General features: G+C 44.5%; 1 protein-coding gene across 9 annotated transcripts in view; it reads right to left on the bottom strand.

Moving 5' to 3' along the window:
* Positions 1-25841, bottom strand: part of RIMS2 (regulating synaptic membrane exocytosis 2) — a 736866-nt gene that overhangs the window by 647105 nt on the left and 63920 nt on the right. For 5 of the 9 annotated variants that reach the window (XM_069731752.1, XM_069731753.1, XM_069731750.1 and 2 more), the window contains exons 2-3: positions 17035-17067; positions 16538-16624 (exon numbers count right to left, since the gene is read on the bottom strand). The exons of the other annotated variants lie outside the window; for them this stretch is intronic. In XM_069731752.1, coding sequence (XP_069587853.1) covers positions 16538-16624; positions 17035-17067 — 120 coding nt within the window. The remainder of the gene's footprint in view (positions 1-16537; positions 16625-17034; positions 17068-25841) is intronic. 9 annotated transcript variants of the gene reach the window in all.

Here is a 25841-nt window from a genome sequence, read left to right as displayed (position 1 = left end):
AAAAATAAATAATTGGAGAACTACAAAACCGATGTTTGCATAAGGCATCATGCACATGGCAGTGCGAAAGAAAGCAGAACTGAGATTTAAAAGGAGCTGTTCCACAATAACAAGCTTTCACCTATCCGCAGGATAGGAGATGACTTGCCGAACACAGGGGATCAACACACTGAGACCTAGAGGGATCGAAAGAACAGGAGTCCAAAGCGGTGGCCGAGAACCTGCACTACCGCTCCATTCAAAGTCGCCGAGTGCTGTACTCGACAGAAGCGACAGTGTGCACGCAGCATTGCTACACTTCACCCCTGATCTCACGACAGATGGTGGTCCCAGGACTCGTACCCACATAATCAGTAACCGATCATCTACACGATGTGGTGGATATTGGATCTTGGTACAACCCTTTTAAGTTGGCATGATTCAAATGGCGGTGCCAGGGCACGGAGCCCAAATAACGCCGTAAGGACTCCGTGTGCCGATACATGCGGCTCTGTAGTGGAGTAGCGGACGGTTCTTCCAAATATAACCACCGGAGTAATCCTACGTAACATTCCATATCCGGAATCGAAGGCACGGACCTCACATCAATCACCCTTTTGCGATGTCTCCAAGGAATTGCTTTCTGTTGACATTTATGTATATGTTGACTTATTAAATTATTAATTACATTCAATAGCATTTTACTTTATTGCGTGCTCTCCGGCGCGTTCCCAGTCATTATGGAGGTATAGATCTTTGTAGATGGAGTCTTGATATTAGACTTTGTAAAAATCACAATTTTTTTTATTTTTGTGGCTGCAGTTAATTTTGCGTCTCATGAACCTTAGGATTGAGTAAACGCTTCAGATCTTGCATCAATTTCTAGTCTAAATTACCATTCACTCCCCAATATTTATAGCCTTCTTTGCTGCGGTATTAGGCTCTTTGTTATGATAAGGTAATTCAGTACCACAATGGACATAGAGGTCAGAGCACATACAGTGACTTGACAATAACCCAAAAACATAGAACGAGCTCTGAGACGTGGGAACTCTGCTGACCGCAATCCCTAATCCTCTCCAACCACACTAGAGGCAGCCGTGGATTGCGCCTAACGCTCCCTATGCAACTCGGCACAGCCTGAGAAACTAGCCAGCCTGAAGAGAGAAAATAAGCCTACCTTGCCTCAGAGAAATACCCCAAAAGAAAAGGCAGCCCCCACATATAATGACTGTGAGTTAAGATGAAAAGACAAACGTAGAGATGAAATAGATTTAGCAAAGTGAGGCCCGACTTTCTGAACAGAGCGAGGATAGGAAAGGTACTTTGCGGTCAACACAAAACCCTACAAAAACCACGCAAAGGGGGCAAAAAGACCCTCCGTACCGAACTAACGGCATGGAGGTACACCCTCTGCGTCCCAGAGCTTCCAGCAAGCAGAAAAAAACAAATAGACAAGCTGGACAGAAAAAAACAGCAAACAAAATAGCAAAGCAGAACTTAGCTTTGCAGAGCAGCAGGCCACAGGAACGATCCAGGAGGAAACAGGTCCAATACTAGAACATTGACTGGAGGCCAGGATCAAAGCACTAGGTGGAGTTAAATAGAGCAGCACCTAACGACTTCACCACATCACCTGAGGAAGGAAACTCAGAAGCCTCAGTACCACTTTCCTCCACCAACGGAAGCTCACAGAGAGAATCAGCCGAAGTACCACTTGTGACCACAGGAGGGAGCTCTGCCACAAAATTCACAACAGCTCTTTACACTGAACACAATATTTGGTTGGGTTACTAAATACTATCGCGACTCAATCACATGTCTAATACCATCAGGGTGGCATCTTTTATTATCATATACAAAAAAAAAATAAAAAAATAGGACTGAGAATAAAAGATACCATGCTGATCGTATTTCTTCTACCCTTTACAGATAGCACTCGGATGACATTTTTTCCCCTAAGTCCCACTGACTTGAACAGGAGAGTTTGATCTGTGACTCCGATCAAAAATAAAGGTCTGTGTTTTTGATGGTTTCTTTTGTGGACACAGACGTGTGAACAGCCCCACAGACTATAATGCATACATGTCCTATACATTATATACTGTATATATGCACACACATATACAGTGAGGAAAATAAGTATCAGATGTGATTTCATGGATTTTATTCTTAGATTCTGTCTCTCACAGGTGAAGTGTACCTATGATAAAAATGAAATCAGCAGCGTATCAAATACTTATTTTCCCCACTGCATATATAAGCCTCGGCATACTGGAGGTAGAACATTTCACCTTGTGGATAATAAACAGCAGATATTGGGTTTAAAAAGGTAAATGTTCTACTGATATCTCATCAACACATGTAAGGGCAGAGGCAGAATACTGTGTATTCTTCCATCTTTCATCCGAGAGAATTGGGTCGATTAAGCAAATAAAACTTTGATTAGAGTGTGATCAAAGTGTGATCTGCTTGTCTTGGATGGGGAGAAGATGGAGAGTCTCCTTCATTCTGTCTTTGGAATTCGGACTACACTCAGATGTCATCCGAGTGCAGTCTGCTGGCTTCTATAAATGCATTAACTTGCATAGCCAAGTGCGATCTGAATATTAGATCAAACGTCAGCATTCGAAGATTCTTTCCTTGGAACGGCTTGGAATGAAGAAAAAAATCTGACGTGCACGGCCCCATGGAAAAATATTGGTCCGAATGCGATCTGAAGTTTTGTCAGATCGCATTTGGACCAAAAATACAGTCATCTGCACAAAAGCTTAGAAAATTACATTATTCAGTCTGTGATCTCAGGCCATCACTGACTCCCAGAATTAAAGGCTCCATAAATAAAACCTTTTTGTCATCGCTCCAAGATTTCTACTATTTAAGATTCCAAACAAAAGTTCCAATAACAGAATCCTCTGAGCTGTATCAAAGGGGATCTACTGTAAAATAAAGCCCTGACATTTTTAAAAATTAGTTTTGGTTTAAGATTAGAGCGAGTGTGCTCGCCGAGGTGTTCAGGTACGCATCGAGTACACAGGAAATCACTGCTTGTTTATTCCCTCTCTAACAGCCGCATAACATGCAGGGCAGGGATCCAGCATAGCGCCTGAGCATTCACGATACTCAATGCGTGCCCCAGTACCCCGACGCGCACTCGAGTTCCGAGCACGCTAGCTCAATACTATTTAAGATCACAGACTTCTCCAATGTCATCTTCTTACATCGATCGCTTGATATAAGATCATGCTTATCATCATGGTGACAGTAAAGACCTCAGTGTCGAGACCGGGTGCAGGACTCCTGACCCCAACTCATCAGCCTCATTTACGCCTATGCTGAGCTCGGGTCCAAACACCCACACCCTGTCAGCACTCAGATCATGAAGTGGTACCTGCGATACTGACTTACGCCTAACATTTGCCCCTTAGTATGTCACTGTGTCATTTAAAGGGGCTGTTGGTGACCCCATGGCAGCTCCTGATTGTTAATTTCTTAGCCCACCTAGTAAGTGCACATTTTTCCTCTGATGATACCTTAAAGGGTATGCAATAAAAAATGTTGTCTTTGGCTAACTAGACCATTAAATCATCATTGACAGAAGCTCATTGCCCCATGTGTACAAGGGATGTGCTGCTGACAATGTAAATGCCATATGGGGACAGAACGATTTCATTAACAATCGCCCAGTTTGTGTGAATGACGCCATAAACAAGAGACCATCAATATTTACATAGTTGATAGATCCAAGGTCAGGCGTTCAAAATAACCCAAATAAATGATTATTGGGGGTTATGCTTCACATTTTGCACTGGGGCGTAACCCATTCACCTTGTCATACAAGGACATCTATGGATAATGGGAAGCTGGCAGTAACAAACGAGTGGTCCGTGTCCCCTTACTGTCATCTGCAGACAGTCACCTGACCAAAGATTTAGGACTGAAGCTGCCGAACAGATGGCGGATTCTTTGTTATATAGTACGCGGCCCTTATAATACCGCCACTAACAGATGCAGAAACCTTTTTATGAATGACAATAAGGAGCCTGAGTGGGAACGCCTCTCGTCCACTTCTTTAAATAGACCCATGATTGAGCACACTTCTGTAGACGTTCCCTGCTGAGCTGCTGGAAGGTATTAAGAGGTTGAAAATGTGGAGTATATTTATATACATGTCTGGAACAGACTTCGATGGAACGCCATCACACCTCGTACAATGCCGCTCTCTAATTAGTCTTCCGTAGCTGGAATTCTAAGGAAGGGGAGCTTTGTGGAATATCGTCGGTACAGCATACATAGTAATTCCAGAGCTGACTTCTATGGAAATTGCATAAGTAGAAATTCTCTAGAAAAAGTCAAGGCATATTTAGATGGGGAGGATTTCCTGCCCCAAAAAAATTGGGGGTTACAAAATCTGCAGCATATTACGCAAAGTGGATGAGCTTTTACCCAACTAATGTTAAGTCTACAGCATTGCAAATTTTCTCAATTGAATTACGGTAATAGGGAAGTCAAAAGCTGCAAAAAAAACACCCAAAAATATTTTTTCCCCTATTTTGTTGCAGATTAACTGCAGATTTGCAGAAAAACCTGAAACCAAAACTGTTTTTTTTTTTTCAACGTTTCAATTTCATTAAAAAGTTTAAAATACCTTATGACGTGCACCCTGGCATTTACATGGTTCCAGCGTCTGGTCCTCCACCAGGTTCTGCTGCGGTCAATCACAGAGACCAGCAGAGATCTTGGCTAGCATTACCAGGGGAGGACAGTATGGAGTTGTTGTTTTTTTTAGTTGCAAATCTGCAGAAAAATCTGCATCAGAAGCTGAAAAATTTGGTTGTAGATTTCCCATTTGCTTGCCACTAAAGCATCCACAATTTTGTTTAATGGAAGTGAAATTTCAGCAACAAATCGGCCACGCGTCCGTATTCCCTAACATGGATCCTGGATATTTTTCCAGAGATTGGTTCAAAAATAGGAGCGGTATTGATGGAATATTCCTCCTACATCTGCAGGATATGCCATCATTTTCAGATGGGCGCAGGTCCCACCACATGTCTGTGGTTCCCTACAGAACCAAGTTTATAGAAGTAGATGGGTCAAGCACAGAGATCTTTATCCATGAGAGTCATTGGAGGTAAAGTTGTCAACTGAACCCTAGGTCTGATATCGAACGCGGTCCATTATCCAGCTCTCACAGCTAAATAGAACCATTGCTAGTAAAAATAAGTTCTGAAGTTGTTGATTAGCTTTCATAGCCATTTCTGAGTTAAAGTGGCTTCCTAAAGTGTCAAAAAAGTTTATCCATTACGGAATGAATGGTGATACAATTTTCCAGTAGGCTTTCCACGTCATGTGATGATCACATTGGTGCCGAAACCCGGGACAGTACAAAACCTTGTAAAAACATCCTGCACCTGAAGTTGAAAATTTAGTGGAAAACTGTAGCATAACTTTTCATTACATGGTTACATAAGTTGAAAGAAGACATAGATCCATCAAATCCAATCTTTCACCACTATAATAGATTCACTTTTTTTTTTTTTTTGCCAAAACCTATGCAGGGAGCGAATTCTCTCTTTTAATGAAAGAAAGCGGTGATCTTAAAAACAGAGAAATAGCAGAAAATAAATTAGAAAATTAAAACTCAGTGCTTCAGGAGCACATTGCTCCTTTTCCTCCCGGCTTCCTGATTGCTGGGCTATTGCTCGCCTGATGATTGACAGATAAGACCAGTGGCATAACTGAGTCCCTGATCCAAACTGTGTGCTCCGCGGTGCTGCTATATGAGGCACCTTTGCCAGTACAGCATCAGTTGCACTGAATGTGACCGGATCCAGCATTCTGGCCAGCTTCAGAGCAGCACTTGTTAGCTCTGTAGCAAAGAGCTTGTAAGTGCTGAGCTTCTCGCAAAGGAAACCTGTCATCTGTGATAGATTGCTGTGGTGGCCGGTAACCTAGCCAACGAGCGGTACATAATAAGATTAAAAATCCCTTCTTTCTTGAGAATGGAGAGGTTTTCTAATAAGAAGTCTATTACAAAGTTCCTTGGTTTTACAAGCACTCTGAAATATTAGCTAGTTAGAATGTTGAGAAAAACCCTTTATCTTTTACACAGCGAGGACATTCTATTTTCAAAAAAAAACTTCTCTAAGGCCCCATTCACACATGCAATTTTTCCACGTACAAGAAAAATGAACCGATTATTCTGATCAGAGTTTGATCAGAGTGTGGTCTGAGTGTCATCCCTTTTCTCCCACGTGAGAAATGTAAAAAGTTTCTCCGCCTTCTCCATTTTGAAATTGTCCGTGAAATTGTCATCGAGTGCAGTCTGATTTTTTTTTTAATGGGCCCTTGGATCAAAATCGGACATGGTTTACCCGACAGACAGGTGAATGGCCCCATAGAATAACTCGGACAGCACGAGTACATGAAAATCAGACCTGAAGATGATTTTATACACAGCTTTATTTCTGTGGGGTTTTTTTGACTCTCCAAAAACTTATGGCCAGATTTATAATAAACATAAAACAGCGCATTTTATGTGTGTGGAAGGGGGAGGGAATCACGCTTTGGGAGGGATTTAATTTTTCTTTTTTTTTGCAAAAGTCAGCAAGCTCTAGATTTGTTTCGGCTTTTTTTTTTTTTCCCAAAAGTTTTCCTATAGGCTCCTCTATACCGTAAGTCGGGAAAATGCACTGGAAATACTCAGAAAAAAATGCTACATAAAAACTCTACGTGAAGGAAGCCTATGTCCTCTGGTCGGCACAGACAGAAAAGGGCCCCAGTGCAAGAACAATTTATGGGACCTTTTACAGACCAAGAGCTCCTAAAAATGCAAAGTTGCACCTGCTTTGGAGGTATAAATGGGCCCCCCTTAACTCTTGAGCCCCTGGGCTGCTGCACCGGTTGCCCCAATGAGATGTCCGCCCCTGTCTAGGTCTATTTTCTAGAAAATTGGATGACAGCCAACATGGTCTCCATAAAAATTTACCTAACTGCAATGGTACGATACCTTCTATACTCCTGCACTGGATAAGTACAAAATGTACATTCACATGCATATTTTGAATAGATAAATGTATCTAATTAGCCATTTTGGACTAAACCTAGTATTGCAACTCAATGCCTTTCATACGAATAGGAGTAGGTGGCAGCAGCAGCAAAAACAGCTCAAGGACGAAGAGTGGAGAGAGGAGGTTCTGGAAAATACAACCCCTTTTTCTCATCCTGATTAATTAAGCTTCCAGGTAAAAAAAAAAAATACAGTTCGATCTCCATGAATTAGGAACTTATGGAACCATAAAATCTACTTCACATCTGAAAAGTATTCCAAATATCAGCTATAAGCTCCAGTTCATGTCCCAGGAGGTCTTCTTCAGGACGGTGTCCAATGCATATGCAAGTAAAGAAGCTGCGGAGACACCATCACGTGTTTCTCGACGCAAGCAGTGAATAGCCAGGCCTTTCCCCGGGAAGGAACAACCACGGGAAGGGCAGCATCCTATGAAGGAAAGCCACCTATGCCAAGCATGGTATCCATCCACAGACAGCTGTTTCGTGGTTGTTCCTTCCCGGGGAAAGGCCTGGCTATTCACTGCTCGCGTCGAGAAACACGTGATGGTGTCTCCGCAGCTTCTTTACTTGCATCTGCATATTTCCCATAAGGGATGGGGGCAGTGTTCTGGAATCACTGCGTTGAGAAACACGTGATGGTGTCTCCGCGGTGTTGGATGTTTTGGTCTCCCCGAGGCCAATCATCTGTGCCTTTATGGTGTCCAATGCATGACACCAATTCCTTTATCAAGACGTGTGAGTGAATCAGTGAGTGACAGGAGCCGTCCTCCAGCCCCTTTCCTGTACATGACAGGGGCAGGGGCTGTCGTATCTACTAAATTGAGTAGTTCGCCAAATCACTTCACACGAAGCTCTGGTCACACAGCTCTGTGTCCAACATCGGACAAGTATTTTTGAAAAAAAAGCTGCCACAACCCCCTACCGAAGCTTCCATCAATGGGATGTACACCATGTTAATGAGTTGCAAAACTTATTAATTTCAACAGATTTAACTTCAAATTTTTTTTTTTTTTTAGCTGGGTGTGTAACAAGGTTTCACAATACAAACTGCATACATTATTAAATTGATCTCTAAAATCTGGTGAGACTGGTGTATTTACTTTGAAAATCCATGTCAGAATGGCTGCATAATCTATGTATTGAATCAATATTACAGTGAGCACTTTAGGAGTCCAATGTATTGATTCTTCGCCTACCAAACCTGACTGACAGCTGCAACTTATACTGAGCAGTGTGAGATCTCTTCAGCAGCAGGGAAGAGGGACACTGAGAAGCTGTTAATCAGGTTGGGGCGGTCGGTAATCAATAGCAACAGAGAGGAGAGACACTGAGGAGCTGTCAATTAGGCTGGATGGGCAGAGACTCAGCAACAGGGAGGAGGGACACTAAGGTGCTGTCAATGATGGAAACAGGAACACATGGGCTACTTGCACAGTGAACAAGTCTGTATGATCATGTTCACACACCACCAAGAAACCTGAAGACACAAAAGAGAATAGTAAAACCAAAAACACTCAGTTTGAAAAAATGTTGCAGTAATCCGCAAGTGCTAGTAAAAGATGTAAAAAACAGGGTATTTGGTTGATACGTTTTTTGCAAAAAATGTATACTAAGCTGCTCTACCAATCTTCACGGTATACCCTTCACGGATTACTGCAACATTTTTTCAAACTGAGTGTTTTTGGTTTTACTATTCTCTTTTGTGTCTTCAGGTTTCTTGGTGGTGTGTGAACATGATCATACAGACTTGTTCACTGTGCAAGTAGCCCATGTGTTCCTGTTTCCATGATTGTTCTCTTGTGTCTACAAGACTGGGGAGTTCCACCACTCCCAGGGATTCAAACCAGGGATTCAAGCTTCAGGAGGCTAATTTGCATATTCCAGGTGCCTTCTGGGAGAAGCGAAGTCTCCCTAAGCTAGAAGATCGTTGGGTACAGCCGGGAATTTTTGCCTGTAGGACATTATTGCAAGAGAGCTTGGCTGAGTAGATTACACAAGAAGGAAAACACACAGCAAGTCAGCAGGATCTAGGAGCAACATGGCAGATGTGACAACCTACATGGTGAGCTGCAGCATGTGCTACATGTTCACAGATCGACCAGAAGAAGAATCCAATTTCACCTGTCAGAAGTGTAGACTAGTGGCCCTTTTAGAAGAAAAGGTGCGGGGTCTGGAAGAAAGAATAGCAACTTTGAAACTCATCAAAGAGAATGAAGACTTTCTAGACAGAACAGAAGCATCTCTACTGGTCACAGAAGGTGCAAAAAGTGTCAGAGAACCTCCAAAAGCAGATGAGTGGAAGCATGTGACCAAAAGAAGCAAGAAGACCATGGAGAAATCACCAACCACACAACTGAAGAACCGATATCAAATCTTTGTAGAGGATGAAGATGGCACACCTAAGAATGAAGCAATACCAGCAAGCAAAAAAGAAAAGGGCACACAGCAACAAGTGACAGCAAAAAGTACAGCCAAGAAGCAACGAAGAGTGGTGGTGGTGGGAGACTCACTACTGAGAGGCACCGAAGCAGCCATCTGCAGACCGGACATAACTGCAAGAGAAGTATGCTGCCTTCCAGGTGCGATGATCAAGGATGTGACCGATAGGATACCAAAGCTCTTCAGCTCCAAGGACGTCCACCCATTTCTTCTGATACATGTTGGCACCAATGACACGGCAAGGAAGGACCTACCGACAATCTGCAAGGACTTTGAAGAGTTGGGGAAGAAAGTAAAGGAACTGGATGCACAGGTAGTTTTTTCTTCTATCCTTCCAGTAGACGGGCATGGCACCAGGAGATGGAACAGGATCCTTGATGCAAACAACTGGCTAAGACGATGGTGCAGACAACAAGGATTTGGATTCCTGGACCACGGTGTGAATTACTGGTATGATGGACTCCTCGCCAGAGACGGACTACACCTCAACAAACCTGGGAAACACACATTCGCCAGAAGACTCGCTACACTCATCAGGAGGGCGTTAAACTAGAAGAAGAGGGGACGGGAAGAAAAACATTAGACTCGAACAAAGACGACCCAGGAAAACATACTCAGAAGGGAGGTAAGAACATTTCTAAAACAATCCACAGCGAGGAGATTGGAACAAAACAAAATCCTCTAAACTGCATGCTCGCAAACGCCAGAAGCCTGACAAACAAGATGGAAGAACTAGAAGCAGAAATATCTACAGGTAACTTTGACATAGTGGGAATAACCGAGACATGGTTAGATGAAAGCTATGACTGGGCAGTTAACTTACAGGGTTACAGTCTGTTTAGAAAGGATCGTAAAAATCGGAGAGGAGGAGGGGTTTGTCTCTATGTAAAGTCTTGTCTAAAGTCCACTTTAAGGGAGGATATTAGCGAAGGGAATGAGGATGTCGAGTCCATATGGGTTGAAATTCATGGAGGGAAAAATGGTAACAAAATTCTCATTGGGGTCTGTTACAAACCCCCAAATATAACAGAAAGCATGGAAAGTCTACTTCTAAAGCAGATAGATGAAGCTGTAACCCATAATGAGGTCCTGGTTATGGGGGACTTTAACTACCCGGATATTAACTGGGAAACAGAAACCTGTGAAACCCATAAAGGCAACAGGTTTCTGCTAATAACCAAGAAAAATTATCTTTCACAATTGGTGCAGAATCCAACCAGAGGAGCAGCACTTTTAGACCTAATACTATCTAATAGACCTGACAGAATAACAAATCTGCAGGTGGTTGGGCATTTAGGAAATAGCGACCACAATATTGTGCAGTTTCACCTGTCTTTCACTAGGGGGACTTGTCAGGGAGTCACAAAAACATTGAACTTTAGGAAGGCAAAGTTTGAACAGCTTAGAGATGCCCTTAATCTGGTAGACTGGGACAATATCCTCAGAAATGAGAATACAGATAATAAATGGGAAATGTTTAAGAACATCCTAAATAGGCAGTGTAAGCGGTTTATACCTTGTGGGAATAAAAGGACTAGAAATAGGAAAAACCCAATGTGGCTAAACAAAGAAGTAAGACAGGCAATTAACAGTAAAAAGAAAGCATTTGCACTACTAAAGCAGGATGGCACCATTGAAGCTCTAAAAAACTATAGGGAGAAAAATACTTTATCTAAAAAACTAATTAAAGCTGCCAAAAAGGAAACAGAGAAGCACATTGCTAAGGAGAGTAAAACTAATCCCAAACTGTTCTTCAACTATATCAATAGTAAAAGAATAAAAACTGAAAATGTAGGCCCCTTAAAAAATAGTGAGGAAAGAATGGTTGTAGATGACGAGGAAAAAGCTAACATATTAAACACCTTCTTCTCCACGGTATTCACGGTGGAAAATGAAATGCTAGGTGAAATCCCAAGAAACAATGAAAACCCTATATTAAGGGTCACCAATCTAACCCAAGAAGAGGTGCGAAACCGGCTAAATAAGATTAAAATAGATAAATCTCCGGGTCCGGATGGCATACACCCACGAGTACTAAGAGAACTAAGTAATGTAATAGATAAACCATTATTTCTTATTTTTAGTGACTCTATAGCGACAGGGTCTGTTCCGCAGGACTGGCGCATAGCAAATGTGGTGCCAATATTCAAAAAGGGCTCTAAAAGTGAACCTGGAAATTATAGGCCAGTAAGTCTAACCTCTATTGTTGGTAAAATATTTGAAGGGTTTCTGAGGGATGTTATTCTGGATTATCTCAATGAGAATAACTGTTTAACTCCATATCAGCATGGGTTTATGAGAAATCGCTCCTGTCAAACCAATCTAATCAGTTTTTATGAAGAGGTAAGCTATAGACTGGACCACGGTGAGTCATTGGACGTGGTATATCTCGATTTTTCCAAAGCGTTTGATACCGTGCCGCACAAGAGGTTGGTACACAAAATGAGAATGCTTGGTCTGGGGGAAAATGTGTGTAAATGGGTTAGTAACTGGCTTAGTGATAGAAAGCAGAGGGTGGTTATAAATGGTATAGTCTCTAACTGGGTCGCTGTGACCAGTGGGGTACCGCAGGGGTCAGTATTGGGACCTGTTCTCTTCAACATATTCATTAATGATCTGGTAGAAGGTTTACACAGTAAAATATCGATATTTGCAGATGATACAAAACTATGTAAAGCAGTTAATACAAGAGAAGATAGTATTCTGCTACAGATGGATCTGGATAAGTTGGAAACTTGGGCTGAAAGGTGGCAGATGAGGTTTAACAATGATAAATGTAAGGTTATACACATGGGAAGAGGGAATCAATATCACCATTACACACTGAACGGGAAACCACTGGGTAAATCTGACAGGGAGAAGGACTTGGGGATCCTAGTTAATGATAAACTTACCTGGAGCAGCCAGTGCCAGGCAGCAGCTGCCAAGGCAAACAGGATCATGGGGTGCATTAAAAGAGGTCTGGATACACATGATGAGAGCATTATACTGCCTCTGTACAAATCCCTAGTTAGACCGCACATGGAGTACTGTGTCCAGTTTTGGGCACCGGTGCTCAGGAAGGATATAATGGAACTAGAGAGAGTACAAAGGAGGGCAACAAAATTAATAAAGGGGATGGGAGAACTACAATACCCAGATAGATTAGCGAAATTAGGATTATTTAGTCTAGAAAAAAGACGACTGAGGGGCGATCTAATAACCATGTATAAGTATATAAGGGGACAATACAAATATCTCGCTGAGGATCTGTTTATACCAAGGAAGGTGACGGGCACAAGGGGGCATTCTTTGCGTCTGGAGGAGAGAAGGTTTTTCCACCAACATAGAAGAGGATTCTTTACTGTTAGGGCAGTGAGAATCTGGAATTGCTTGCCTGAGGAGGTGGTGATGGCGAACTCAGTCGAGGGGTTCAAGAGAGGCCTGGATGTCTTCCTGGAGCAGAACAATATTGTATCATACAATTATTAGGTTCTGTAGAAGGACGTAGATCTGGGTATTTATTATAATGGAATATAGGCTGAACTGGATGGACAAATGTCTTTTTTCGGCCTTACTAACTATGTTACTATGTTACTATGTTACTCCTCTTGGGCTATCTGCACAAAAGCTGTTCTACCCTGTATGCACACATGGATTTTTCCTCTCTGAACCCTGTTCACACAGGTTATATACAGATGATCAGGTTTTTAAATACATCAGATAGGGATTGCATACATTAGTTAGGACTGCTCTGAGAAGGGTATACCGTGAAGATTGGTAGAGCAGCTTAGTATACATTTTTTGCAAAAAACGTATCAACCAAATACCCTGTTTTTTACATCTTTTACTAGCACTTGCGGATTACTGCAACATTTTTTCAAACTGAGTGTTTTTGGTTTTACTATTCTCTTTTGTGTCTTCAGGTGCTGTCAATGAGACTAGGTTGATAGAGATTCAGCAGCAAGGAGGAGGGACACTGAGGAGCTATCAGTTAGGCTAGATGAGTACAGACTCGGCAACAGGGAGGAGGGACACTAAGGTGCTGTCAATGAGACTAGGTTGATAGAGATTCAGCAGCAAGGAGGAGGGACACTGAGGAGCTATCAGTTAGGCTAGATGAGCACAGACTCGGCAACAGGGAGGAGGGACACTAAGGTGCTGTCAATGAGACTAGGTTGATAGAGATTCAGCAGCAAGGAGGAGGGACACTGAGGAGCTATCAGTTAGGCTAGATGAGCACAGACTCGGCAACAGGGAGGAGGGACACTAAGGTGCTGTCAATGAACTAGGTTGATAGAGATTCAGCAGCAAGGAGGAGGGACACTGAGGAGCTATCAGTTAAGGTACCTTCACACATAACGATATTGTTAACGATATCGTTGCTATTTGTGACGTAGCAACGATATCGTTAATGAAATCGTTATGTGTGACAGCGACCAACGATCAGGCCCCTGCTGGGAGATCGTTGGTCGCTGAATAAAGTCCAGAACTTTATTTCGTCGCTGGACTCCCTGGAGACATCGCTGGATCGGTGTGTGTGACACCGATCCAGCGATGTCTTCACTGGTAACCAGGGTAAACATCGGGTAACTAAGCGCAGGGCCGCGCTTAGTAACCCGATGTTTACCCTGGTTACCATGCTAAAAGTAAAAAAAAACAAACACTAGATACTTACCTACAGCCGTCTGTCCTCCAGCGCTGTGCTCTGCACTCCTCCTGTACTGGCTGTGAGCCGGAAAGCAGAGCGGTGACGTCACCGCTCTGCTTTCCGGCTCACAGCCAGTACAGGAGGAGTACAGAGAAGCAGAGCGCAGCGCTGGAGGACAGACGGCTGTAGGTAAGTATCTAGTGTTTGTTTTTTTCACTTTTAGCATGGTAACCAGGGTAAACATCGGGTTACTAAGCACGGCCCTGCGCTTAGTTACCCGATGTTTACCCTGGTTACCGGCATCGTTGGTCGCTGAAGCGCGGTCTGTGTGACAGCTCTCCAGCGACCAAACAGCGACGCTGCAGCGATCCGGATCGTTGTCGGTATCGCTGCAGCGTCGCTTAATGTGAAGGGGCCTTTAGGCTAGATGAGCACAGACTCAGCAACAGGGAGGAGGGACACTGAGAAGCTGTTAATCAGGTTGGGGGGGTCAGGAATCAATAGCAGCAGGGAGAAGGGACACTGAGGAGCCGTCAATTAGGCTAGATGGGCAGAGACTCAGCAACAGGGAGGAGGGACACTGAGGTGCTGTCAATGAACTAGGTTGATAGAGATTCAGCAGCAAGGAGGAGGGACACTGAGGAGCTATCAGTTAGGCTAGATGAGCACAGACTCAGCAACAGGGAGGTGTGACACTGAGAAGCTGTTAAACAGGTTGGGGGGGGCGGGATTCAATAGCAGCAGGGAGGAGAGACACTGAGGAGCCATCAATTAGGCTAGATGAGCACAGACTCCGCAACAGGGAGGAGGGACACTGAGGTGCTGTCAATGAATTAGGTTGATAGAGATTCAGCAGCAAGGAGCAGGGATACTGAGGAGCTGTCAGTTAGGCTAGGTGGGTAAAGATTCAGCAGCAGGGAGGAGAGACACTGAGGAGATGTCAATGAGGCTAAGTTGACAAAGACTGGGCAGCAGGGAGGAGAGACACTGAGGAGATGTCAATGAGGCTAGGTTGACAAAGACTGGGCAGCAGGGAGGAGAGGGTCACTGAGAAGCTGTCGAACAGGCTAGGCAGGTGGAGATTCAGCAGCAGTGGGGAGGAGTGACAATAAGGAGCTATCAAAGAGGCTAGGTCAACAGATTCAGCAGCAGGGAGGATAGACACTGAGGAGATGTTAATGAGGCTATGTTGACAGAGATTCAGCAGTAGTTAGGAAGGACACTGAGGAACTGTCAATTAGGCTAGATAGACAGATTCAGGAGCAGGGAGGAGGGACACTGAGGGGGTGTTAATAAGGCTTGGTGGGCAGAGACTTAATTTAAACTTTCAAAAACAATTATAGAGCAAATGGATTTCCCAAGCAACAACATCAGCCTCACCAATTTTAAGAGAGCTTTAGTAATGCATGTAATTTGTATTCCATAATTTCTGACAAATCTGCTTTAAATACATCCTATATATCAGTTTTTGTTCTCTGTAATTTGGGCTAATGAAAGACGTAAATAGGAAATTCCTGACTATGTAAAAAATCAAGAGTTAAAATCAGAGCGACTAGCTTGCCCTTAAAGGGAATCTGTCACCCCCTGGGATGTTTTACCTAGTAATATGGGTATACAGGTGATAGAATGGATAAATAATCCTACTTGTATGAGCATATTTGCGGTCTTGATGGGAATTTTATTCGTTTATGGTAATGAGTTGTTCCAGGTCCCTGGAAGAAAACTCGGCCTCTGGTCTTCGTTTGTGTACCACCACCTTCCAATCAGGAAGGGCCCTGTGATGTGTATTGCTGGCCCCGGAATCCAGCGCCTGCACGCTGCAATCACGCCATTATACTTACCTTTTCCGCCCTGCTATGGACATTGGACATGGGCTTCATTGTTCTTCTGCGCAAGCTCAGGCGAGTCACTGCTACTTCAGTAGTAGTGACATGCTGGTGCCTGCACAGAAGCACAAAGAAGCCAATGCCCATATCAGTGCGGAAAAACTAAGTATAATCGTGCTAATGCAGGGCGCAGGCGCGGGATTCCGGAGACAGCAATACACATCACTGTGACGCTGATGGGAGGGTGGTGGTATGGGGTGACATCAAGACTGCAGATATGGGCATACAGGTATGACTATTTTAACCATTCTATCACCTGTATGCCCATATTAATAGGTAAAAAACGTTCCAGGGGGTGACAGTGTCCCTTGAATTCTGCGCATAACATGATAGCCATTTATATACAAGGCCTGCTGTGCTTCCAAGGGTCTCGCTCACTGTATGCACTGGTAAACCGAAAATAGGAGCAAAGAGCAATGCAGTTCTGTAGGGGTAAACAGGTATTGACTAAGCGCATTTCCTAAATGTGATCCTGTTGCAACCAATGCTACATAGTTTGCGCTTAATCTAAGCAAAGCAGCTTACTTACTTCTCAGGCTCCTTCTCATTTTGCTGCTTTGGTTGTGGCAGTAGAACGTTATTAACCAGTTCAGTGATCCCACTAAAGGGAAACCACCTGTTTAAATAAGCAAATAATGCATCTTTATAACCATGAGAACAAGCGACAGGCCCGAAATGTCTCCCCCAAATCACTACAGAAAAGCGGAAAGGAAAAGCTGGAAGCCGATGGAGAAGAATGGCAGCTTCAAAACTCAGCCAGCAAGAGAAGAGGAGTACAGGTCTCACACAGAAAACTAGTCCACAAGCAGGCAGAGGTGTCTACATCCAACGAATGTGGATGGGGTAAGAAAGCTGCATGTAGCCATCTTACAAGCCAGTCAAGAAGCACAAGACATACTAAATGCAGCCTACCAAGGACTACGGTCACCTAACACCACCAAAGTATGCAGGAAGCAAAACACAGCAAAACAAAAACAACAAACATAAAAAAGTGAAGCCTACTGCACCGGGAGAGGCGCTACTTACTGTGATAGTTGAGGTTTTTGTTCTTCTTTCACCCTAAAAAGATAAGTGTGCACAGCTGAGTGCAACATACAGCAAATGCCCCAGCGGGGTGACATTGTGGGGTGCGTTATATCACAAGCAGCGATGAGCGACTGTGCTCGTTATTCGGGTTTTCCGAGCATGCTCGGGTGTTCTCTGAGTATTTTGGGCGTGCTCGTAGATTATGTCCCCGCAGCTGCATGATTTGCGGCTGTGAGACAATCCCTGCATGTGTTCAGGTTGTCTGTTTGTTAGGGAATCCCCACATGCATTCAGGCTGTCTAGCAGCCGCAAATCATGCAGCTGCGGTGACACAAACATAATCTACGAGCATGCCCAAAATACTCGGAGAACAAGCGAGCATGCTCGGAAAACTCGAGTAACGAGCACACTCGCTCATCACTAATCACCAGTTATCAAAGGAGGTAACTGTGGTAGAGGAATAATGAAGAATGGGAGGAAGAAAACTGGAAATCAAAAAACTTTTATGATGCACTAAATGAAATAATTATAAAACTGGCTAAAATGCTGCAACTTTTTGCCTGTATATTAGACTGAAACTACTGAAGGATATAGCAAGCACCGATGAGATAAAAAGCATGAGATAAAAAGGACATCCAATGGACAACCAAACCACAGAATAGGCGGCCACCCATGATTACGCAAATGGGCGTCCTATGTGACCCAGGCGAATGTGACAGTGGTGTGCATGCGTGATCACCGGTATTTTCGTTGAACGTGAGTGGAGGTCAATCATGCACACTTCTACTCCCACAGAAATTAATAAAGGGTTGGTCTCACATGCACGCTACAGCATCATACGTCGGGGTGGGTTGGGGCACAGCACCCCTTGTTCTACTGATCAGTGAGGGTCTCAGCAGTGGAGATGACTGTTAGGGCCAGTATATCGTATATATAGGAGGGGTGAGGCCATCATACGGTGTATTAGGGGCTGGGGGGGACTATCATACTGTGTATAGAGATAATGTGGGGTAATGTAGCAGCACCGCAGAGCGAACTTTGGCTGCGCAATCTCTGTTGCTGCTAAAGTCGCCATGTAGCCTCAGGCTTAACAATGCGGACCACACCCGACCTGGATTTTTCGAAGTGGCCCACTGGAGGACTCAGGAGTCATTATGTACAAGCTATTAACATTGGGTTCTCAGCCCCCCAAGTCCTGCCGATTACACTGCAAATACCTTTCCAATTCAATCACGTCTAATAGTTCATGAAGGCCACGAAAAGGTCACCAGCTGAAGCTGTAGTCAAAGTAAGGACTCCACTCTCTCTGGGTTACGACAACTACGACCATTCTCAGGTTTTGAAAATTGCCGTAATGAAAATTTGCATAAATTACTAAATGCCCTGAAGGTGAATTTCATCATGCCATCGGACAAATATATAGACCTTTATACATAACTACAGGTTATTCACAGATATGAGACATTTTTATTTTACACAGTTTTTTGGGGAAAAAACGCAACAGGAGTCGACATAAAAACCAAACAAACCTTAAAACGTCAAATCAACACTATAAAAGGTCCTTGACGCAGAGGGGCAAACACAAGCAACGACTCCAAAATACATAAACCCCAATTTCCCAAGAAACATTGAGCAAATAGCCTCTTCAGAGAGGAAGAGGAGAGAACCTCTGGTATAATCTATAGGGGGCACCAATCCTAAAAGTCAATATCGACCCTTTATTGAGCTTTGCCACAAGATTTAGGATAGGAAACCAAACCATAGAGAGGTTTTATACAATGTGTTGGTTGGGTTCCCTTACAATAAGCAGATCACAAAGCATCCTTCTGCATGGACCATTATCAATCGACTGTGATCAGGTTTAATACCTGGCAGTAAGTGTTCACTTTCCCTATAGCACCTCCTCAGGAGAAATTAAGCATTACACAGTGTCTATTCAAATCAAAAGGACAGGTTGCAAAAAAAAAAATGGTGTAGATTTTTTTTCTGCTGCATATGAATTGGGATGTGGATTACCACAAATGTAACAATGACTTTGGGGCTGAATCCACACTGAAATCTGCAACAAATCCAACCCCTTTGGATATCAAGAGGTATTGAACATCCTAAATGTTCATGGAAAGAAATACGTGGTTGAATGGGGCCACATGGGCTTAGGAGGGAAGTTATTTCTCTTTAAAGGGAACCTGTCAGAAGGTTTTGTTATGTAATCCGAGAGCAGCATAATGTAGGGGCCAAGAGCTTGATTCCAGTGATGTGTCACTTACTAGGCTGTGTGTTGTTGTTTCTATAAAATCAGTGTTTTACCCACAGGAGATTATCACAACAAGACTAGCTGTCTTGTGCCTCCTGGTCAATTCCTCTGTGTAACCCCACCCTCACCCCAGATTGGCAGCTTTTTGTACAGTCTACACAGAATGCTGCCAATCAGTGGTGTGGGCGGGGTTATTCTTGGCTCAGTATTCTGAGCACTGCTGGAACTGCAGCAGAGAAAACAGTGATTGTATTAAAATGACAGCAAGCAGCTCAGTAAGTGATACATCGCTGGAATCAGGGTCTCAGCCTCCACATTATGCTGTTCTCAGATTACAAAGCAAAAACCTGGCGACGTATTCCCTTTAACAGCAAAGTAGCTCATGCCTCATAGATTTCTTCTTTTTCTGAATCAACAAGAGTAAAAGAAACAGTCTGTATTTTTCCGTTGATGTGCCCTGGGTAAACATCATGGGAATATTACTATTTGCAACTACATTATATAGTTATGCGATACATTAATTGCCCAGTATTTACGGCACAAGCTCAGGTGGCACGATTTATATATACCATGCATTATTCCGCACTTCCCACCAAGACAGGCGATGACAGAAGTCCTGCATACACGGAAGTCCTGCACACACGGAAGTATGGAAGTCCTGCATTCACGGAAGTATGGAAGTCCTGCATTCACGGAAGTCCTGCATACACGGAAGTCCTGCACACATGGAAGTCCTACATATACGGAAATCCTGCATACACGGAAATCCTGCATACACGGAAATCCTGCATACACGGAAATCCTGCACACACGGAAGTCCTGCACACACGGAAGTCCTGCATACACGGAAGTCCTGCATACTCGGAAGTCCTGCATACTCGGAAGTCCTGCACACACGGAAGTCCTGCACACACGGAAGTCCTGCACACACGGAAGTCCTGCATACACGGAAGTATGGAAGTCCTACATTCATGGAAATCCTGTATACACGGAAGTCCTGCATACACGGAAGTCCTGCATACATGGAAGTCCTGCACACACGGAAGTCCTGCAAACATGGAAGTCCTGCATACACGGAAGTCCTGCATACACGGAAGTCCTGCACAGACGGAAGTCCTGCATACATGGAAGTCCTGCACACACGGAAGTCCTGCATACACGGAAATCCTGCACACACGGAAGTCCTGTACACACAGACGTCCTGCACACACGGAAGTCCTGCACACATGGAAGTCCTGCATACTCGGAAGTCCTGCATACTCGGAAGTCCTGCATACTCGGAAGTCCTGCACACATGGAAGTCCTGCATACACGGAAGCCCTGCACAGACGGAAGTCCTGCATACATGGAAGTCCTGCATACACGGAAGTCCTGCATACACGGAAGTCCAGCATTCACGGAAGTCCAGCATTCACGGAAGTCCAGCATTCACGGAAGTCCTGCATACACGGAAGTCCTGCATACACGGAAGTATGGAAGTCCTGCATTCACGGAAATCCTGCATACACGGAAGTCCTGCATACACGGAAGTCCTGCATACATGGAAGTCCTGCATACACGGAAGTATGGAAGTCCTACATTCATGGAAATCCTGTATACACGGAAGTCCTGCATACACGGAAGTCCTGCATACATGGAAGTCCTGCACACACGGAAGTCCTGCAAACATGGAAGTCCTGCATACACGGAAGTCCTGCATACACGGAAGTCCTGCATACACGGAAGTCCGGCATTCACGGAAGTCCTGCATACATGGAAGTCCTGCATACACGGAAGTATGGAAGTCTTGCATACATGGAAGTCCTGCATACACGGAAGTATGGAAGTCCTGCATTCATGGAAATCCTGCATACACGGAAGTCCTGCATACACGGAAGTCCTGCATACACCGGGGCCATGCATACACAGAAGTCCTGCACACATGGAAGTCCTGCACACACGGAAGTATGGAAGTCCTGCATTCACGGAAGTATGGAAGTCCTGCATACATGGAGGTCCTGCACACACGGAAGTCCTGCATACATGGAAGTCCTGCACACACGGAAGTCCTGCACACACGGAAATCCTGCATACACGGAAATCCTGCACACATGGAAGTCCTGCAAACATGGAAGTCCTGCATACTCGGAAGTCCTGCATACTCGGAAGTCCTGCACACATGGAAGTCCTGCATACACGGAAGTCCTCCACAGACGGAAGTCCTGCATACATGGAAGTCCTGCACACACGGAAGTCCTGCATACACGGAAGTCCGGCATTCACGGAAGTCCGGCATTCACGGAAGTCCGGCATTCACGGAAGTCCTGCATACATGGAAGTCCTGCATACACGGAAGTCCTGCATACACGGAAGTCCGGCATTCACGGAAGTCCGGCATTCACGGAAGTCCTGCATACATGGAAGTCCTGCATACACGGAAGTCCTGCATACACGGAAGTCCTGCACAGACGGAAGTCCTGCACACATGGAAGTCCTGCATACACGGAAGTCCTGCATACATGGAAGTCCTGCATACACGGAAGTATGGAAGTCCTGCATTCACGGAAGTATGGAAGTCCTGCATACATGGAGGTCCTGCATACATGGAAGTCCTGCATACACAGAAGTCCTGCATACATGGAGGTCCTGCACACATGGCAGTCCTGCATACACGGAGGTCCTGCATACACAGAAGTCCTGCACACATGGAAGTCCTGCATACACGGAAGTCCAGCATACATGGAAGTATGGAAGTCCTGCATACACGGAAGTCCTGCACACACGGAAGTCCTGCACACACGGAAGTATGGAAGTCCTGCACACACGGAAGTCCTGCACACACGGAAGTATGGAAGTCCTGCATTCACGGAAGTATGGAAGTCCTGCATTCACGGAAATCCTGCATACACGGAAGTCCTGCACACATGGAAGTCCTGGATACACGGAAGTCCTGCATACACGGAAGTCCTGCATATACGGAAATCCTGCATACACGGAAATCCTGCATACACGGAAATCCTGCACACACGGAAGTCCTGCACACACGGAAGTCCTGCACACATGGAAGTCCTGCACAGACGGAAGTCCTGCATACATGGAAGTCCTGCACACACGGAAGTCCTGCACACACGGAAATCCTGCATACACGGAAATCCTGCACACATGGAAGTCCTGCACACATGGAAGTCCTGCATACTCGGAAGTCCTGCATACTCGGAAGTCCTGCACACATGGAAGTCCTGCATACACGGAAGTCCTCCACAGACGGAAGTCCTGCATACATGGAAGTCCTGCACACACGGAAGTCCTGCATACACGGAAGTCCGGCATTCACGGAAGTCCGGCATTCACGGAAGTCCGGCATTCACGGAAGTCCTGCATACATGGAAGTCCTGCACACACGGAAGTCCTGCATACACGGAAGTCCGGCATTCACGGAAGTCCGGCATTCACGGAAGTCCTGCATACATGGAAGTCCTGCATACACGGAAGTCCTGCATACACGGAAGTCCTGCACAGACGGAAGTCCTGCACACATGGAAGTCCTGCATACACGGAAGTCCTGCATACATGGAAGTCCTGCATACACGGAAGTATGGAAGTCCTGCATACATGGAAGTCCTGCATACACGGAAGTATGGAAGTCCTGCATTCATGGAAATCCTGCATACACGGAAGTCCTGCATACACGGAAGTCCTGCATACACGGAAGTCCTGCATACACGGAAGTCCTGCATGCATGGAAGTCCTGCATACACAGAAGTCCTGCATACATGGAGGTCCTGCACACATGGCAGTCCTGCATACACGGAGGTCCTGCATACACAGAAGTCCTGCACACATGGAAGTCCTGCATACACGGAAGTCCTGCATACACGGAAGTCCTGCATACACGGAAGTCCTGCATACATGGAGGTCCTGCATACATGGAGGTCCTGCACACATGGAACAAGGAGAACCCAGGAAGCAGGATTTCACAGGTTCTCATTTTCCCTCATTGATTCGCACAATGTAGCGTAGGATCAGAATTGCCTTATAATCCAATTGAAAATCCTGAATAAATATCTGATCCATTACATACGGGATGGTATTTCTAAAGAAAAAAAACTTAGGGGGTTTTATGAGGTTTATGTGCTAAACCACAGAGGCTGCCACCCATTAATATCAGGCTGACAATATCAGCATTTGCTGGACGTGAAGTCCACTTTAGATGACAAAGGCTCCGGAATAATCCACAAAAATGACTCACATTACAGCCTTTGATTTCTCGGCTTCCAAAATTAGCTCCACGCTCGGATTCTATATTTAAAAGCAGTGAAGTGAAAGTAGGAATTGATTGCCGTTATCTCGTCTAGCCAAATTTGGCCGAGCAACGTTTAAATTTGGAATTATATTTATATAGTGCGAAAGCAGCGAGGATCCAAAGCAAAGGCACAGTAATGCACAGCTAGGCAGCACATGCTGCAGAGTGACAGGTCCCAGAATGCTGAAACCTGTAGTACCATATCAATACCTCTCCTTTTACACAGATCCTGCAGTAAAGAATATTCTTGCTGCCATCCTCGCTCACCTCAAGTTTAAACTGCTCTGGTGCATATAGCAGACTAATATGTTTAGGAACTGTCATGATGTGTAACTTGCCATCCACTCTTTTTGAGTGTGTGGTTCGTTGGCATTCTGTCAGCACTATGAGTGCTGGAACTTACTTTCCAGCATACATTGTGTCTCATAATGGCTTGCCTGTCCCAATCTGAAATTCTGTTTCTTTGCTATGTCTATGAACAGTTTGAAAGACAATAGAGCAGTAGCAGAGAAACAAAGATCCATCAGTCTATTATGTCTAGGAACGGTCATGATTCACATGCCATTCACATATTTTTGAATGGGCAGTTCTTCAGCATTCTGTCAGCACTATGAGTGCTGGAACTTACTTTCCAGCATCCATGGTGCCTGCCAATGGCTTGCCTGCCCCAAACTGAAAGTCTTTATCTTTGTAATGCCTGTTTACAGTTTGACAGACAGGAGAGCAGGAGCCGAGAGACAAAGATCCATCAGTCTGTTATGTCTAGGAATGGTCATTATTCATACTGTATGTCATGTAACTTGCCATTCACTCTTTTAGAGTGGGTGGTTCTTTTGCATTCTGTCAGCACTGTGTGTTCTGGAACTAACTTTCCAGCATACAACGTGCCTGCCAATGGTTTGCCTGCCCCAAACTGAAAGTCTTTATCTTTGTAATGCCTGTATGCAGTTTGACAGACAGGAGAGCAGGAGCATAAAGACAAAGACCCGACTCCGCTTCCTGTAATCCGTCTTGGTGTCTCTGCGGCTAGAGACAGATTAGTTGGGGGCACTAATTGAGTATTTGCATTAGGGTCCGAGAGCTTCAACTTACGCCACTGACTGGCACTGCTGATCTCTTCTTGTAGGAAGTTCACTGATGGACTAGTATGAAGTGTTTTGTCATTCCAGAACAAAAGAGGTTCTTCAGCAGCTGCTGTGCATAGTCTATAGTTCAGCTGCTGCAGAACATCATAATGCTCATTTCAGTTGCAAAAAACATCATAATACAAACGTCAGAGGCTGCAGAACTTTTTTACCAGAAGGGATGATGATGGTTCTAGCACTTGTGGACTGGAATCTGTCCCCTTATTCTTCAAAAAGAAAAACCCTGCGCCGCTCAGGCCTAGAGCAACCAATCAGTGCTCGGCTCTCGTACTGCGATTAACCCTTTCTACAGGACCAGTTCTCAGTGCATTCATACACAGCAGTGCCCATTTCTCCGCATGGTAAGTACTCGGACGGCGAGCACCAGAAGATCATTTCTCTCTCTCTGAATTGCTTATTAAGATCCCGATTCACAGATTCGCTCTATTCAGCTCACAAAGCACAACTGGGAAGCAGGATTTCGAGTTTCCTGTTTCCAGCTAATTACATCTCTCTCCATTCATCTCTAATTGCAGTTGTCATTCATTTCCAGCCTCGGCACCGTCCACATTTCCTTTTTTTAACAGTCACATTTTTAAAGACTCTATTTATAAAGTAAAATTATTCAATGAAAGGCGCAGTAACACGTGCTCCCCCGCCTCGTCTCAGTAATCCCTATTAAATATAGGCTTTTTATAATTTTACCATGAGGTGTTACTTAAAGGGTTATTCCCAACATTGAAAGTTATCATCTATTCATAAGACACAAATATTTGGACCCCCATTGGTCCTGAAAATGGGGCACTGAAATATCCTGCTGAAATGGAGCTGTGACCGCCCATGCGCATTGAGAAAATATACCCACATTGGAGAGGAGGAAATTACATTAAAACTATGTCGAGGGCAGAAACAAAATGGATTTTTACACCGGACACTATCATTCCTAGAGGATTGAACAGTGGAATTGAATTGTTTGGTTTTCAATGATCCAATCTGTGGATGGCGGATATAAGGACTGCCACTAGGGGGTAGGGGCCATCCCTGAAGGAGACAGACGTCTCCGAAACGCATCGGTTGTTTGGTCCCTATCGCCATCCGTACTTCGCCTCTAAGTCACGTACGCGGTTACGCTACTCACTCCGGCACG

Source organism: Ranitomeya imitator, chromosome 6, assembly GCF_032444005.1.
Source record: "Ranitomeya imitator isolate aRanImi1 chromosome 6, aRanImi1.pri, whole genome shotgun sequence".
Lineage (NCBI taxonomy): Eukaryota > Metazoa > Chordata > Amphibia > Anura > Dendrobatidae > Ranitomeya > Ranitomeya imitator.
This window is presented reverse-complemented; position numbering and strand designations above follow the sequence as displayed.